Source organism: Neolamprologus brichardi, chromosome 17 (assembly GCF_056152115.1).
Source record: "Neolamprologus brichardi isolate AB-2024 chromosome 17, ASM5615211v1, whole genome shotgun sequence".
NCBI classification, from domain to species: domain Eukaryota; kingdom Metazoa; phylum Chordata; class Actinopteri; order Cichliformes; family Cichlidae; genus Neolamprologus; species Neolamprologus brichardi.
In genome coordinates this window covers 26,500,672-26,516,314 of record NC_142120.1, presented here as the reverse complement: position 1 = coordinate 26,516,314, position 15,643 = coordinate 26,500,672, and the positions used below count along the sequence as shown (strand labels likewise).

Sequence of the window (15,643 nt, the reverse complement as noted above, 5' to 3'; positions counted from 1 at the left end):
CAGTGAATGCAACTTCAGCTTTAAGCATTTGCCTTAACCCATGTCAAGCCATCAGTGCTAAATGTGTCTAATATGTATTAGCTTCTTCTTCTCCTTGACTGTTTCTTAATATCCAAGTATGCAAGTTTTTACTTGTTTACATGCTAGTTTGTACCTGGGAAGTTCATTCGGGAGTCCAGACTTCCCAAGGACGGGAGGACGCAGTGCGATAATTCACAATTGGAACGACAGTGATGGTATTACAGTTCAGGTCCAGTGTGTTTTTACCACATTTTCACTTTAATTTCATTGTGATTTTTATTTACAATATACATTTTTCATGATACACCTAATTACTAGATTTCTTTAAAAAAAAATCATGTTTAAAAAAACTGGCTTTAAGCAATCATGCAGAATGCTTGGCTATAAAAGGACCATCCATGTGAAATTATTTGGCAAGATTGCAGTAAAAACTGGACTGATTTCTTCATTAATTTACATCGGAGTGATCTGAGAACATGGTAAAGAGTTGTTACATGCCAGAGTACATTGCTCTGTTTTTCTGTTGCTCCTATCTTGCAGGTGTCAAGCCTCCACCTATTGGCCAATTCAAAGTTAATTGGTCAGGGGGGACGCAACACAAATGGAGGCTCGTCCAGGATTTGAACCCAGGATCTCTTGTACCTGAAGCGAGAAGCATACACCTAGACATGATTCTAGGGGTATGCCACTGTTCTAGACATGCTACCTACTATAATATAAATTTTGTCTTTAGCTAAGCACAAACAAACAGATCATCTGACTCCATCTTATCTTGTTCTTTGCATCCTCTTCTGTCAAATCAAACCCTTCGCATTTTGTATTCTACAGGTGTGTCGAAATACAAAAATTCGCTTTTGTAAGGTTAAAAAGTTTTGTTTGTTAAACCTTAATTTGCTTTACTTACAGACAACACTAAACACCAAACTTTATCATCTGGAAACATAAAATTATCATTGCATTTTTACTCAGCTAGTATGCACATGTAGTCAGTTTGAGCTGCAGTCACTCAATATTACCTCTGTCAATAAGACTGAATCACAATCAAAAAGAGAAAATCAACTGTACTTTGGCAAAGGCAATGTATCCCTAAAGTAACCTCACAAAAAAAAAAGGAAAAACCAACCTACCCAACTCTCTGGGGAGGTGCCTGATCCTGCTGACTCTACTGGGATATCAATACGCACACACAAACAGGCATGCTGGCAAGGACCTTTTGTTCCAGCTGAGTGGGTGAATGGCTCTCCTTGTGCTGATTATCTCACTGCCCACTGCCACCCTCCCTCCTGTGTGCAACCCCCCCACCCCATTCCCTCTAGCTCATCAGTGTGGTTGAAGTAGCTCTCACACCCTCCATAAAAGCACCTCCACCCCCAGCACCACCACAGATTTTTTTTTTTATCCCCCCACAGCTTCTCATACTTTGCATCTAAAAGTGAACAGTTATACAGAAAGAAAAAGGGTCTGAATAAAAAGAAGCTGATAGAATGGTCAAACTAATTTTCAATGATGAATGGTTGACAGAACTACCACACACACACATACACACACTTTTATGTTGTCTGCTGCTCCCTGGCTAACCTTGCCTCCGGCATGAGAACAGCATGGAGAGACAATTAGCTTCCTAACAGCATGAGCTCAGAGTGAGAACCACAATCTGTGTTTGCGATTATGACGAAGATTTATAGCTCAGCTGGTGATGGGAAAAGATATTGTTGAAATTTTGGAAAAAGGGAGTGTCGTGTTCCTGAAACAATAAGCTATACTGGAGCAAAAAAAACAAAAAAAAAACCAACAACACCCAAAACGATTATAACAAGCTTTCATTAACTGTTCTTAATTGTTTAACTTACAGAGTTGCTATAAGTTAAATGCCACTGTCAGTATGCTAGCTTGCTCACAATACTGCAAGCTAAGATGCTAATTAGTGCTAAGCATGAAATAGAACCAAGAGAGATGGGATTTGTTAGGTTGTAATTGAACACTAAGAATCGCAACAAACATTACAAATTGACATGAGACGACCATGCAGTGAAAATGTATGCTATGCCTTCTGATGATACTGCCTAAGGGAAGCATGTATAATGTAAACAGAATTGGTCTTAGCACTGAACCCTGTGGAACTCCATAATTAACTTTGGTGTGTGAAGAGGACCCTCAGTTTACATTAACAAATTGGAGTCTATTAGATAGATATGATTTAACCCACTGTGATGCAGTACCTTTAATGTCTACAGCATGCTCTAATCGCTCTAATAGAATATTATGGTCAACAGTATCGAACGCTGCACTAAGGTCTAGCAGAACAACCACAGAGATGAGTCCACTGTCAGAGGCCATAAGAAGATCATTTGTAACTTTCACTAAAGCTGTTTCTGGCAGCACGGTGCACAGCAAGAAGGTCCTGAGTTCAATTCCACCATCAGGCCGGGGTCTTTCTGTGTGGAGTTTGCATGTTCTCCCCGTGTTTGCATGGGTTCACTCCGGGTACTCCGGCTTCCTCCCACTGTCCAAAGACATGCAACTTGTGGGGATAGGTTAATTGGATAATCCAAATTGCCACTAGGTGTGAATGTGCGAGTGAAAGTGAGTGCGAATGGTTGTCTGTCTCTGTGTGTTGGCCCTGCAACAGACTGGCAACCTGTCCAGGGTGTACCCCGCCTCTCACCCTACGACAGCTGAGATAGGCTCCAGCGCCCCCCGTGACCCTGAAAAGGATAAGCGGAAGCAAATGGATGGATGGACTAAAGCTGTTTCTTTGCTGTGATGAGCTCTGAAACCTGACTGAAACTCTTCAAATAGTCTATTCCTCTGCAGATGATTAATTAGCTGTTTTAGAACTACTTCAAGAATTTGTTAGATAAAAAGAAGGTTGGACAAACCCCCCAACCCGCTCGGCCTGTTGATTAATTTAAACTAACATAATCATCCTGTTGCAACCAGGTTTCTAACAGGCAGAGTAAATTGATTTGTTGATCAATTATAAATTCACACTTAGTTTTTAGTTTATTTTTTGTCTGTTTGGGAGCTGACACAGTGGGGACTCTGTGGGGATGGGGTTTGGGGGGGTAACAGGAGGGGAGAAGCAAGAGGAAAGGCGTGTAAGACTGCAATTCTGCTTCCTGGTCCCAACTCTGGATAGTCACGTTTTGGGTGTTTTAATAAATTTGGCCAAATTTCTAGAAATGAGAACTGCTCCATCCAAAGTGGGATGGATGCCGTCTCTCCTAAACTGACCAGGTTTCCTCCAGAAAGCATCCCAATTATTTATAAAGCCCACATCATTTTTTTGGACACCACTCAGACAGCCAGCAATTAAAGGAGAACATACAGCTAAACATGTCACTCCTGTCCAATCAGGGAGGGGACCAACTACAGTAAACTACAGAGTCCAACATTGTTTTGGCAAAGTAACAAACAATTCAATATTGGTTTTAGTGACCTCCAACTGACGTAACCCGGTGTCATTACTACCGATGTGAAATATAATGTTATAATTTATTGAATTTACGTTTACCCTTAGCCAGCAGTTTTAAATTTCCCTCAACGTCGCCTGCTCTGGCCCCTACAAGACAACTGACTATGGTTGCTGGTGTCTCTATCATCACGAGCCCTAGTTCGATCCTGGGAGGAAGCACAAATCCCTTTGGGCTGCGTCAGGAAGGACATCTGCAGTAAGGAATTTGCCGAGTCAAACATGCAGAGCTACCCACTGTTTTAACCCTTTGTGAATAGAAGCAGCTGAAAGTAGCTTTTACTCTCCAGTGTGAAGATTTGTGACTCTGCTTTATATGCTGTTTTTCTTGTAAATGGACTGGTACTTTTATAACACTGTTCACCTATTCACACACACATTCATTCAGCACTTTCTATTTCTTTTTAACTAATACATACAGCCTCTCTCACAATAATGAATGTTTTGGGGGAAATGTAGGGTTCAGTATCTTGTGCAAGGACACTTCAACACGAGACTGGTGGAGCTGAGGCTCATACCATCAATCTTCCACCTGAATTTCAATTCAATTCAGTTCAGTTCAATTCAGTTTTATTTATATGGCACCAAATCATAGCAGTTGCCTCAAGGCCCTTTATACTGTAAGGTAAAGACCCTACAACAATAAAAAGAAATCAGAAAACAGTCATGCTGTTAGCATGTGAGGATTTAACTTAAAATAAAATACCAATTGGAATTTGGACAGACCAAACAAGCACTATGTAGACACCATATGGGGCTCCTGAAACCCCGCTAGGCATTTTTGTGGCATTTTATAGACTAAACAATATTAATCAGTCATGGCACAAATCTGTTTCAGCCTAAGGGGGTGACTTCATAGACAGCATGACAAGGGCACAGCATCTGAGTCAGCAGAAGTCCTCACCATGAGCTCAAAACTGCACACACCTGCATAGTGCTTGTCTTTGTCATTTCCTACAAGGAAATCAAGGGGCAGAGACAGAAAGGAAAAGGCAAAGGCATTAACCTTGTTCCACTACTCTAACGCAACTGCAGCCTAATTCTTCTGAGCCCATGCAAATTACATTCACTGAAAATCTTTTGAGAAGCGAATACCAATCCCCCTCTAGTATTCAGTAGTGGTACTAAAAATTCTGCAGCTTTCTACAGTTGCTCCAGCGAATCTGCTGGGATTCATATGTTAGATTCACATGTTGACCCAGTTTACGGAGAAAAAGAAACTTACCAAATGTGTCTGTATAAACTTTTCAAATTACTCCTGCAGCATAAAATCCACTTTTCTGCCGCAGCATGCTGCAAACCAGAACATTCAAGTCAAGTCGAAGGTTCGTCAGTACAAGAGAAACTCTTTCGTGTCGAGTCTGAATCAAGTCTGGAGTCCTTATTTTTACTTGAATGTGGAATAGACATTCGGACACTTTGGGGAGGGTAAACAAGTTATAAATAGAGCTGACTATCAGTCATCATTGGTACTACTGAACATAAATGTATTTCTCCAAGCTTAATTGCAATGCAGGAAGGAACAGTATGTGAAACAAGATATACAACGGCTGTTTGATCAGAACTTACATCTATTAAAGGTGAAATGGAGTCATCGGGCAAACTTAATCAGGAAATAAAGCAGGTGTTAAAAGGAAGAACACGAAGAGCGAATCAATGATGAGAAATAAAACTAAACTAAATAAAACTCTCGTAAGCTTGTTAGCGAACATTTGCTTATTTACACATCCAGTAGATACATTTTAAAACTGTGTCTGTGTCCAAAGAGTCCTTGGGGAACTATGTGGCTCTTTAGCTGTTAAATGGTGCAGTGTGTTCACACAGAGTGTGCCAAGCTTTTGTTGAAAAAAACCTGCCAGCTGTGGCTAGAATTTGCACTTTGATACTGAGCTAAAACCCACACAAGAAAATGTAGCCTGAAAACAAGGTGAAAATACTTTTTTCAGTACTGTACTGAAGTACCATTGGGCTATACGAAATATCAAAAAAGTACATGTAAGTACAAGACACCATGAGGCACCGTGCGTTTTGTATTTGACAAAAATATAACATCCCCCTACGTGCACTGAAGGTGCTCTATATTTGGATATATTCAGGGCTATATGAGAACTACATGGAATGTCCAAATGGGGTCTATGAACCAGTGAATTTTGTCAATAATTACTGCTGTAAAAAAGCATATTTTTGTACACTTTTTCAAGAAGACTATGTCTCCAGGATTGTTTTCAATGTTTGAGCAAAAAGAAAATAATGCCTGAATTGTAAGTCCAAAATGTAACATCTGTGGATGTTGGATGCTTGGTGGGTTAACCTGCTAACCAGAAAATCCAAATTTCAAATGGAAATACATCATGATGTTACGCAAGACTGGAGGAAGGATCCCACTCCAGTAGGCTGGTTATTATAACTATTAGAGACTTATTGTATGTAAGCATGAGTTGGAACCAAGTCCACCAGGTCTTTGATTCAAACACCCAGTTTCTCAGTTTTGGGTGGCTTACAAATCAGTAACTGCATAAATGGTTTGCAGGCTCTTATTCCCAGCAGGTCAGTTAATGCCAGGGTGTTAGTGTAGCTCGTTACACAAAAGTGGACACATCAAGTTATGGCGTCAGTGTTGTTCTCAGCGTGTAAACCTAAGCAGCGAGTGAAAAAAAGTCATAAGAAAAAAGGAAAAGCAAAGTGCAAAACGCAAAGGTAACAAAGCGCCTGGTGTCTGACTGAATGCCTCTCTGGCAGTGAGTTGACATGCTTCATTAGATTTTGTTGGTTTTAAAAAGACTGTTTCTCATTGGAAGTATAGCAGCTAATGTAAATATAACCATCTCCTGAATAAAATCCATGGCCCACAACTCAAAAGTTTAAAAACAACAGAGGAACAGAGGTCTATTTTAAATACTTTGTCCAGAGCGTGCATAATGGTCAGCCATGTTTTCATGACGAGGCTCAGCGTTCTCTTCTGAAACGGACAGAATAAGAAGGAAAAAAACACGAGGAAAAGGAAACGCTATCCCCTGCAGTTCCCAGAGGACAACTCAGAGGAAGGTGCCATATTACAAACTAATAAGCCCGTGCAGAAATTGTGAAACAACCAAAAATGCACTACAACACACTACAACGTGCACGTGAACACATTTATATTAGGCAAGCTTCATGGCAGCTCAGTGGATTTTATTATGTGCTGTGTGCTACAGAGAGATAACTAAAAGATGAGAGATTTTAAATGAGCCTCCAGAAAATGAGCGCGCGATTGTGTGAGCGCTGGTAGTAATAAGGATGATGGGGTGAAAGGGTGAGGGAGAGAGGGAGAGAGGGAGAGAGGGAGGAGGAAGAGGATGGTGTGAATGGGGAAGTTGAGGTAAGCAAAGAGGGGGGAAATGGAAAAGGCTGGAGAGCTGCTGGATTTAGAAATTGGAAGTCAGCGCTGCATTCACAGCAGCAGAGGGTGAAAGGAGGTGGAGGATGAGGCAGGCAGAGAAGAGTGTTTTTAGACACGATAATGCAGACATAGCAGTGCATCCACAGCATGGACAAAATCATCTATAATACAGAGCACGCGTGCTACATGCTTATTTCTGCATTTCTTCTTCCTGCTGCATGCTATTTCCAACTCAGCAGTCCATCAGACACTGCAATTATGTGCCTCTGTTGTTCCTCAGCATCTGTTTTTAACAGCACGTTCAGAACACTGAGACACTCTTTATTATTTTGCTTCCCTACTACAGCTCATTGGGTTTGAAATGTAACATGACTTTGGGATTAAAATATTGTCTCTGAGCTTTAATTTGAGAATGTTTACATCAGTGATGGCTGTAAACATCTGGCCCCTTTATGCACACGGTTCCCCTGTTATGGCGCAGTGCAGCTGGATAATAATACTGAACATTACAGAATAGCCAGCCATAGGGGGGTTATGATAGAAAAGGAGCGTTCTTGACTGGTTAGTTCAATCACATGACCTTAATTTAGTTTCACCTGCCCCCAGCCAATCAGTGAGCAGTGAACATAGGCACAATTACTCACACTCACATTCACAGCTAAGGGCAGTGTAGAATCACCAGTTAGAATAACATGCATATCTTTGGACTGTGGGAGTATCAGGGTACTCCACAGAAATTGCTGTTATAGTTTCCGTCTGCAGCCATAACTGATGACTGTTTAAGTGAGCGAGTTAAAACTAGCCTTTTGAAAAGTTCAAACAAAACGAAATGATTTGTAAACTTGGAAAATGGACGTGTTTATTGAGCCTCTAATTGTCAGCAGTTGACTGAGACTAAACCATTTTCTAAAGCATCCTACGCAATAAAAGTTGTTAAAAAAGCAGGAGCTCAGCCTGAAAGCTGTGTGGAGACAGTTTGGATAATCGGTTTGCTTTGACTGCTTTCCACATAAGATAAGATGCAAACTTAGAAAGATTCCCAGCTTGTCCGATCGCCTGGCTTGCTGTGTTTCTCTTGCCCTGCAGGACGTCTTTCCTAGATCTCAGAGAAGATAGCACAGTCACGGCATCATTAAGCTGCCTGGGGAATACCAGGTGCTTCGATGATGAAACAAAAGGAAACGACCACTTAAAATTAAATCCAAGGTAGCGATTACAGGCAAACGAACAAAACAATATGTCGTTGACTGGCTTCACTATTTCTGTCCTACTCTACCTCTCTTGGCAAACAACAGATAGTGATACCAGTAGAGTATGAAGAATTTTTCTATTAACAGTTCCACCTGCATGTGTGTGTTTTTAGCTTGCAGTGAAGACAACTGCAAACTGTGTTCCACTGTTCTGTTGTCAGGTGTAAGTACAGTATGTAGTCTTTACTGTTAATGGGATGCCAGCATCTATTTTCACTGTCATAGTCTGAGTTCACTTCAAAGAGCACCAATCTGTGGCGGGGAGCCGACTGTTCCTCCTACTGCATGCATCCACACCTCACACAAACACCTTTTTTGTTGCACTTCAAAGTGCATACAGACAATCTGTTGTCTCACACACACAAAAAAAATAATCCCACACACACAGTTACTTATCCCATCATTGTTAGCTTGGAAAACACAAACAAGTGAAACACAGAAAAACTGCCCCACGCTACAGACATTTTTCTTTAGTGAGCAGACTGTGAAAACAGCAGCGAAAGGGGTGAAGCAATTCATTAGCCAAGTATAGAAACAGAGGATCAAATGTACGCTGTGTGACATTCACAATGTTAAGTATGTGAGAAAAAAGTGCAAAAATGATAATGAAACAAAAACAGGCTTCTGACTTTTTAGGAACAAGGTGGGAAACAACGTCTTTTTTTTTAATGACATTTTTAAAAAATTTGACAGCCCACGAACACGACGCCCCGAGAAAAAGCTAAGCACATCCTTACTGCTTCCATAGGAAATACAAGTATTAAAGCGGGGATCATACTTTCCATGGCTGCGAGTCCACTAGGGTCTGCTTGGGTCCCAGTGACGTACATTTAGTCATCAGACTGTTAGTGCAGGGGTTCGTGTGAAGGTCTGTACACCTGCCTATTTTCTGTGACCACACAGATGTTTCCTCTTCTCTGGAACAAGATCTTGGCAGCATAGCTTAGGTTTGTAAAGCTGCAGATGAACAAACCACAAAACTTGTGAAACAACGTCCTTTGGACAAACAAGACCACATTGGAGATTTGGCCACAGTGCACAGCACATCACCACAAACACCTCATACTAACAGTCGAGTACAGTACTGAAGGAGTGAGGAGATCATATTCTGTGGCCTTTCGTACATTTTCTATTATATCATCTTCTTTGTAACGACCCAAACTCCAAGTGGTTATCAGTAATATCAAAGCGAAACCTATTATGTTCATTTCCATTTACACATTTTTATTCTTGGACTTGTTGATTCACTCATGATTCATAGTTCAAAACAACCCTAATTCATCTTATACTGGGCCTTCATGCAGCCACACATTTCATCTTTTAGCTCCCTTCCCCTCCCTTTAAGACTTTGTTTCCTGATCGTGAGGGGCTTCTGTGCTGACAGCAGAGCCAAGAGTACAAAAAACTACCCGAAAACAGCATTTTAGAGCAGCCTGAAGCCCGAGCTGTTGTTTTACAGGGATTAATAGCATAGGGACTGATCTCGCTATTTAAAACTTTAGTCATATTTACAATATGATCATCCCCCATTGGAACAGTATATTCGTGCAAATAAGAAGAAGCACAATAGGGAATCCCAATGAGTGCAGTTTTCCCATTTCCATGTCTCCCTCACGACTCCCAGTGTCTTGGATTTAAAAGCCATAAAAACAAATATTTTCATATCCATCACAGATTAAATCTGATTCCTCACAAGGCTCTTGGCAGACAGCTCAGGGGAATCTATTTTGCTTGTTTGTTTTCAAAAGCAGTTCAGATGAGATTTATCCAGGACCCCTGCAGAGAGGGACAAAACCCACCCCAAAGCCTTATCTTCATAACGTATGACTAATCTCACTGTGGCCTGAGAAAGAGGGGGCCAACAGAGCAATGAGAAAGAGTGAGCGAAGCGGTGAAGAATGCAAAGGGGTCAAATTGAAAGTATCTGGTGTCGGTTTTAAAAACCTCTGACTCTTCTGCAGAACGTGACACAAGGAGAATATGTTTGGAGTGAAAAAACAACCTTACTGTAAAACATATTCCACTTTAACATTGAGCAACAGAGTATCATGGTGTGCTGTAGCAGCTAACTTTAACAATAAAAGCATATCATACTTCAGATTCACCAGATCCACTAATGGAAGCTCCTAATAGAGATTCAGGGCCAGGGTTAGTGTTACTACCTATGATGACTTACACCTCAGAGAGCTAAGTAGCCGAGTTTAAGTGCAGTTAGTTTTTCTAAGCATCAAAGTTGAGTTATATGATTCCCTTGACTGTGTGATGTTTTCCAAAGAGGTCAAGGTGGAGTGTTTAGAAATGATCAGTTATGCTGGAGTATTTAAACTTCCACCCAAGATATCAGTCGATACATTTAACTGTTGCTGAGTTATGATCAAATTCATTTCGGCTTTAGCACATTATTCTAGGCTTTCATAATAGCATTACTGCCATTGCCAAACACAGCAAAGGATACACCAGGAAAGAGAACAGAACAGAAAAAGGAGAGAAGAAAAAGAGCAAGCAAACAGGCATGAGAAGGTGAAGGCTTGTACTTACTGAGCACGTAGAGGGAGAGAGCAAGGCCCGCCAAGCAGAAACCCTCAAAGAAGCGCAAGGTGCTGAACATGGTGACATTTACAGAGAAGGCAACACTCAGACCAAACACCAGCATGAAAAGCACCGAAAGGATCAACACTGGGTGTCGACCAAACCTTAGAAACAAGAGAGAAAGACAGGGAGATAAAGACGTAGCAAAGAGCTTAAAAACCCAGTCAAACTGAGAAAGAAACTTTTCATGTAAAGTCTGGAGAAAGAGAACATTGCATTCATCGTTTCCTTCAGACTCTAAGCACGTCCTGGTCTGGAGGGGCGGGGGAGGGTTAGGAGGTCACTGGGTCAGGTCCCAACTGAGGCCTCATGGCCCGCGTGCTTCTTTACATTGTTTTCTTTACATTGTTGTGCATAGTTGCTGATCCCTAACACAATGCAGGTGCTTATTTTCCCACGATGCCACTCGGGCGGCTTGCAGACGGCAAAAGTGACCGTAATTAACTTGGTGACAGTGGCATTTTGCTCAGTTACAAAAGATATTGTAGCATTTAGCTTTGCAGATAGTTCGATGTTTAACCATTAAGGCTCTGCGATACTGTTCTTTAAGCTTCCAACCACTCCTAGAGAAGCTGTCAGACATTTCTTTTTTCTTATTCTCGATAACTCTGGATAAACCACTTTTACAATCTGGTTAATGCCAATTCCACTGTTTGTATTTTTAGTTTGATTTTGTTGTTATTGATTTTTGAATGGCTTTAAAATCCTCCTCACACAATTTTAGACATTTTTAAATATCTAGCCAGCTAAAGATTGATGTCACACGACAGTCAACAGCTGATGCTGATCTTCACCCAATCAACTGGTCCGTCCTTCGATAATACATTCACTGGCCTTTTTTTTGTCTCCTCGCTAGTACCAGGTTGGACCCTTACACCACCACCAACCTGAGCCATTACATGCAGGATGGATCTTTGCTTTCATGCTGCCTATGGGAAATTCTGACAAGATTTGAATGTAGCAGCAGAAACAGATGTTTCCATGTTCTATTGTTTAATTTTGGAAAATCCATGCAAACTGTAGCCTCATTTTCCTGTCCTTTGCTGACAGCAGCAGTATTCAGCGTGGTCTTCTGCCCGTACAGTCCATCTGCCTCGAGGTTCAACGTGTTGTTCAGAGATGCTCCTCTGCATGCCTTGGTTGGAACGAGTGGTGATTTGAGTTACAGTTGCCTAATAATAGCTCTAAGCACTCTGGGCATTCACCTCTGACCTCTGACATTAGGAAGATATTTGCACCCAGGTAACTGACCATTTTCTTTAAACTCTACAAGCTGTGTGGGAAAAGCCCAGCAGATGAGCAGTTCTGACAAGATAAACCCATCTGCTACTAATAGCCAACATTCAAAGTCACTTAAATCACCTTTCTTTCTCAATTTGAACTTCAGCAGGTCATCTAGTTCATGTCTAAATGCACTGAGTTCCTGCCATGTGATTGGTTGATTAGATATTTCAGCTAACGGTTAAACAGTGGTGCCTAATGAGTGACCGATGAGTCTATATTCTTTGAGTTTATTGAAACAATAATGCAGCACAAAGACATACTGCAGTGTGTTAAAGGGAAAGAAACAAGGTTTTAAAAGAATGGGCAAGTTTGATTAATTGTTACTTACACTTTTTTTCCCCTTCTTCTAGATATGTTTGGCTTTTCTTTGGGAATCTTTTTTTCAGCCTGCCTGACCATGTTTTTCTAATTCAAGCAGTTCAAGCAGTGCTGAGAACACTGTTACCATACTATTACCACCAAATGCAGATCTTAGTTGTGACACCTGGAATTATCCTTACAGTCTAACAAAACAGACAAAGAAGGAGGCAGCGTACCAGTCAGCCATGACACCCATCACTAGGTATCCAAATATGGAGCCCACAAGCAAAGAGAACTTGGCAATGTGAACCTTCCAGGCCGAGTCACACACTAGGTTCCACTGGAACAGAAACAAAAAGAATGAGAGAAACATAAGTCAGATATTGTTTTTAGAGAAAGGCACTCCCAACATGTTAAAAGGGAATAAGACATCAGGAGGAGCTGAGACACTTATAATATGAGCGCTGCACAGAAGCCAAAAAAGAAACGTGGGCTTCTCTCATCAGAATCCTGTCAAACTCTTTTCACTCTCTGACTCACTGTGTTGATAATTCATGAAGTCGGACGCATCTGCAAACATGCCACAAACACTTCTGAAATATTCAAGCGTTCATCCCACATCTATATTTATGTGTGTTTCTGAGAGACAGCAGACACAGTGCATGTGGGAAAGCAGCTGTATGTCTGTTATAACAACAATCAATAGTTTCCCACTCATTCCTCTAAGCCAGTGGGTCAGTGCACACACCGCTGCAGCACTCAGCATCTGAAGTTTAGCCAAGGACACATGCAGAAGCATTACGTGTGCACCGTACTTGTGCATAGCCTTGACAGCATCTGCAAGAGAGCCCAGTGGATTTACACATTTTACACATCTCCCTGCTGAGCATCCAACTGCACCACGAAGAGTGAGTAGAAAGAGACAGTTAGAGGTTATGCTCTATGATGGCTGGACAACACAGCCACTGTGAGTTTATTAAGTCTGGGCTTTTAGCACCGCTTTTATCTGAGAAAGCAGGTGTCATTAATGCACAAATGCAGAAGCAACGATCAGCATTGTTGCTTATTAACGTTCAGCCTCTTTTTGTCACAAGGATTCAGTTTGGTGGTTTTTTTTTCTGAATTCTGTCTCTGGATTCCAAGAAAAAATAAATAAACTAAGGTTTGAACATAAGCACATGTCAGAATTATCCTGCTTGAGGACCCCGGGGCAAATATGTCAAACAGAGTCTCATTATGCTTCTGTGTTTATTGTTCTTGAATACTGCCTCGTCCCACTACCTGTAGAATAGTATGCTAATGTGATCATTAATGTATTATCTGTGCGCTGTGCGATATAAATGAGTCAACCAAAGTTTTCAGCTATTGTGACACAAGATATGGCTTCAGTATTAGTTTATTGCCATAAACCAGTTGACACTAGCACCAGCAGAGCTCTGGGTAGGAATACTAGTCTTAATGTATGTGGGAAAACCTCCCATGATGCACTGAGCACTTCTCCTTCATTGGCCTCTTTTGACTCGCCATCTGTTTATACACAACTTCTGCATGTCATTAACTCTTTTTCAGCTCTGTCCTGTAGTTTGTGTATGTGTTAGGCTCTCCGGGCTCCTATTTTCTCTTTCTCTCTCTGCACACTCCACTCATACACTCTGGAATTCAGGCGCTTAAGTGTAAGATGTAAAGAGTCTCATTATTCTCTTTGAACTGATGTACCAGGCAGCACCAGCTCACTCCAAAGCACAATAAATAAATAAATAAATAAACAGTACGCGGGTCAGTGGGTAACGTGTCAATCAACTGTCTGAGGCTGGCAGTAGTGATGATGACGGCAATCCCCCCCCCACCCCTGAATAACACTATGGGTTTATGGCGCTCACTCGTTACCTTGGTAACCACATTCTGACTAAGTCCCGTCTGCAGCTCCAGCCTCCACTCCTTACAAGCGCACAACATTCCGACGCCGTCGCCGTATTCGTGCCCGGTGCCGTTGCCTGTGGGCATCAACGAGGGCGCGATGCTGGTGACGCTGACCGGCGGGGACGCCGCGGTCCAGTCACTTTCGTTTGCCAGTGGCTGCACGCAAGTGCCATTGGGCTGCGCCAGGAGGAAGTAATCCGAAAACTGACTAAAGCCGATGAACAACGCCGGTATCCAGGTCAGGACCACGAGCTGCTTCTGGTGTTTCCCAAAGCCCCCGAGAGACGGCAGAACGGAGCCGTCGATGTGCGGCAGCAGCCGGGGCGCCGGGCGCTCCACCGGGGTGAAGCCGTTCTCAGGCGTGTGGTCCTGCGCCTCCGGCCGTCCCGCTGCCATTACGACCCGGCACAAAGAGAGCAGCTGTGCGCAACAGCGGGCGAAGCGAAGCCCCCGCTCTGTCGCCCTCCGCGCACTCTGCGTTAAGCCCTTTGACACAAAGGAAGCTCGCCGCACAGATAAATCCGGTGTACGGCCAACAAAAGCACAAACCCCAAAACACACACAGACAGAGAAAGAGAGACACACAGAGAGAGAGAGGGGAGGGAGGTCTCCGATCCGTGCGGGCGCGCAGATGCACCGAATCACCGAGCAGTCGTCCTCATGGCGACGGGACTTGAAGTGACCGATGGGTGTCCGAGTGGAGCGGCTGTGTCAGGAGGAGGATGACGCTGTGGAGAGGCTCCCGGAGAGCGGTGGGCTCGGACGGGCATGCTCACGGGCACGGGCTTTGTATTCCATGAGTGCAGCCGGATCCCTCCATGCGCCAGGCCCGGTGGTTGAATGGAAGTGTGATACTGAGCTGCATTCAGATCTTCGCAAGATCTGCCGGTTCCTCATCCGCGAGTGCCACAGGTCTCATACCTGTCCAAAACGCGACCCTCTTCAGGTGCGCGTCATTTATCTCCTCGAGCCCAGAATGCGCGTCCTCGCAGACATCGCGAGTCCACTTTTGAGAGCGCTGAGTTCAGAGACGCAGTGAAGCACGCTGCTCGGTTTGTCACAGTCTAGTCAATGGGACGCTGTGCCAGAGAGGGGCTTGGAGCAGTAATGGGGGACGGAAGACAAACCCCGCCCTCCTTCGTCGCGCTATGCGCTGCGATTGGAGAGCCTTCAAAGAGCGACTGCACCACTGACGGGCATCTGCAGGCAACAATGATCCCCTTTGTGCAGCCTGTGCCCTCTGCACTGAGCAGAAAGCGTGTCAAGATTACGCACTCATCATGTTTTCCGCTGATTCCACATGATTCACGGTGAAGGGATCAAGTAGAGGGCTCAAGTTTGTGTCTTGTGTTTTTTTAGTCGATTTGTGCCGAAGTGTCCGCCGAACAGCCCACTCAGGCAGTTTTGCGTCATACAATCTTTTTCATA

General features: G+C 43.0%; 1 protein-coding gene across 1 annotated transcript in view; it reads right to left on the bottom strand.

Moving 5' to 3' along the window:
- slc22a23b (solute carrier family 22 member 23b) overlaps positions 1-15,334 on the bottom strand; it is a 28,469-nt gene extending 13,135 nt beyond the window's left edge. The window contains exons 1-3 of the mRNA XM_006797840.3: positions 14,183-15,334; positions 12,532-12,635; positions 10,661-10,815 (exon numbers count right to left, since the gene is read on the bottom strand). Of these exons, the coding sequence (XP_006797903.1) occupies positions 10,661-10,815; positions 12,532-12,635; positions 14,183-14,611 (688 nt within the window). The 5' untranslated portion in view covers positions 14,612-15,334. The remainder of the gene's footprint in view (positions 1-10,660; positions 10,816-12,531; positions 12,636-14,182) is intronic.
- Positions 15,335-15,643: the final 309 nt, after the last annotated feature.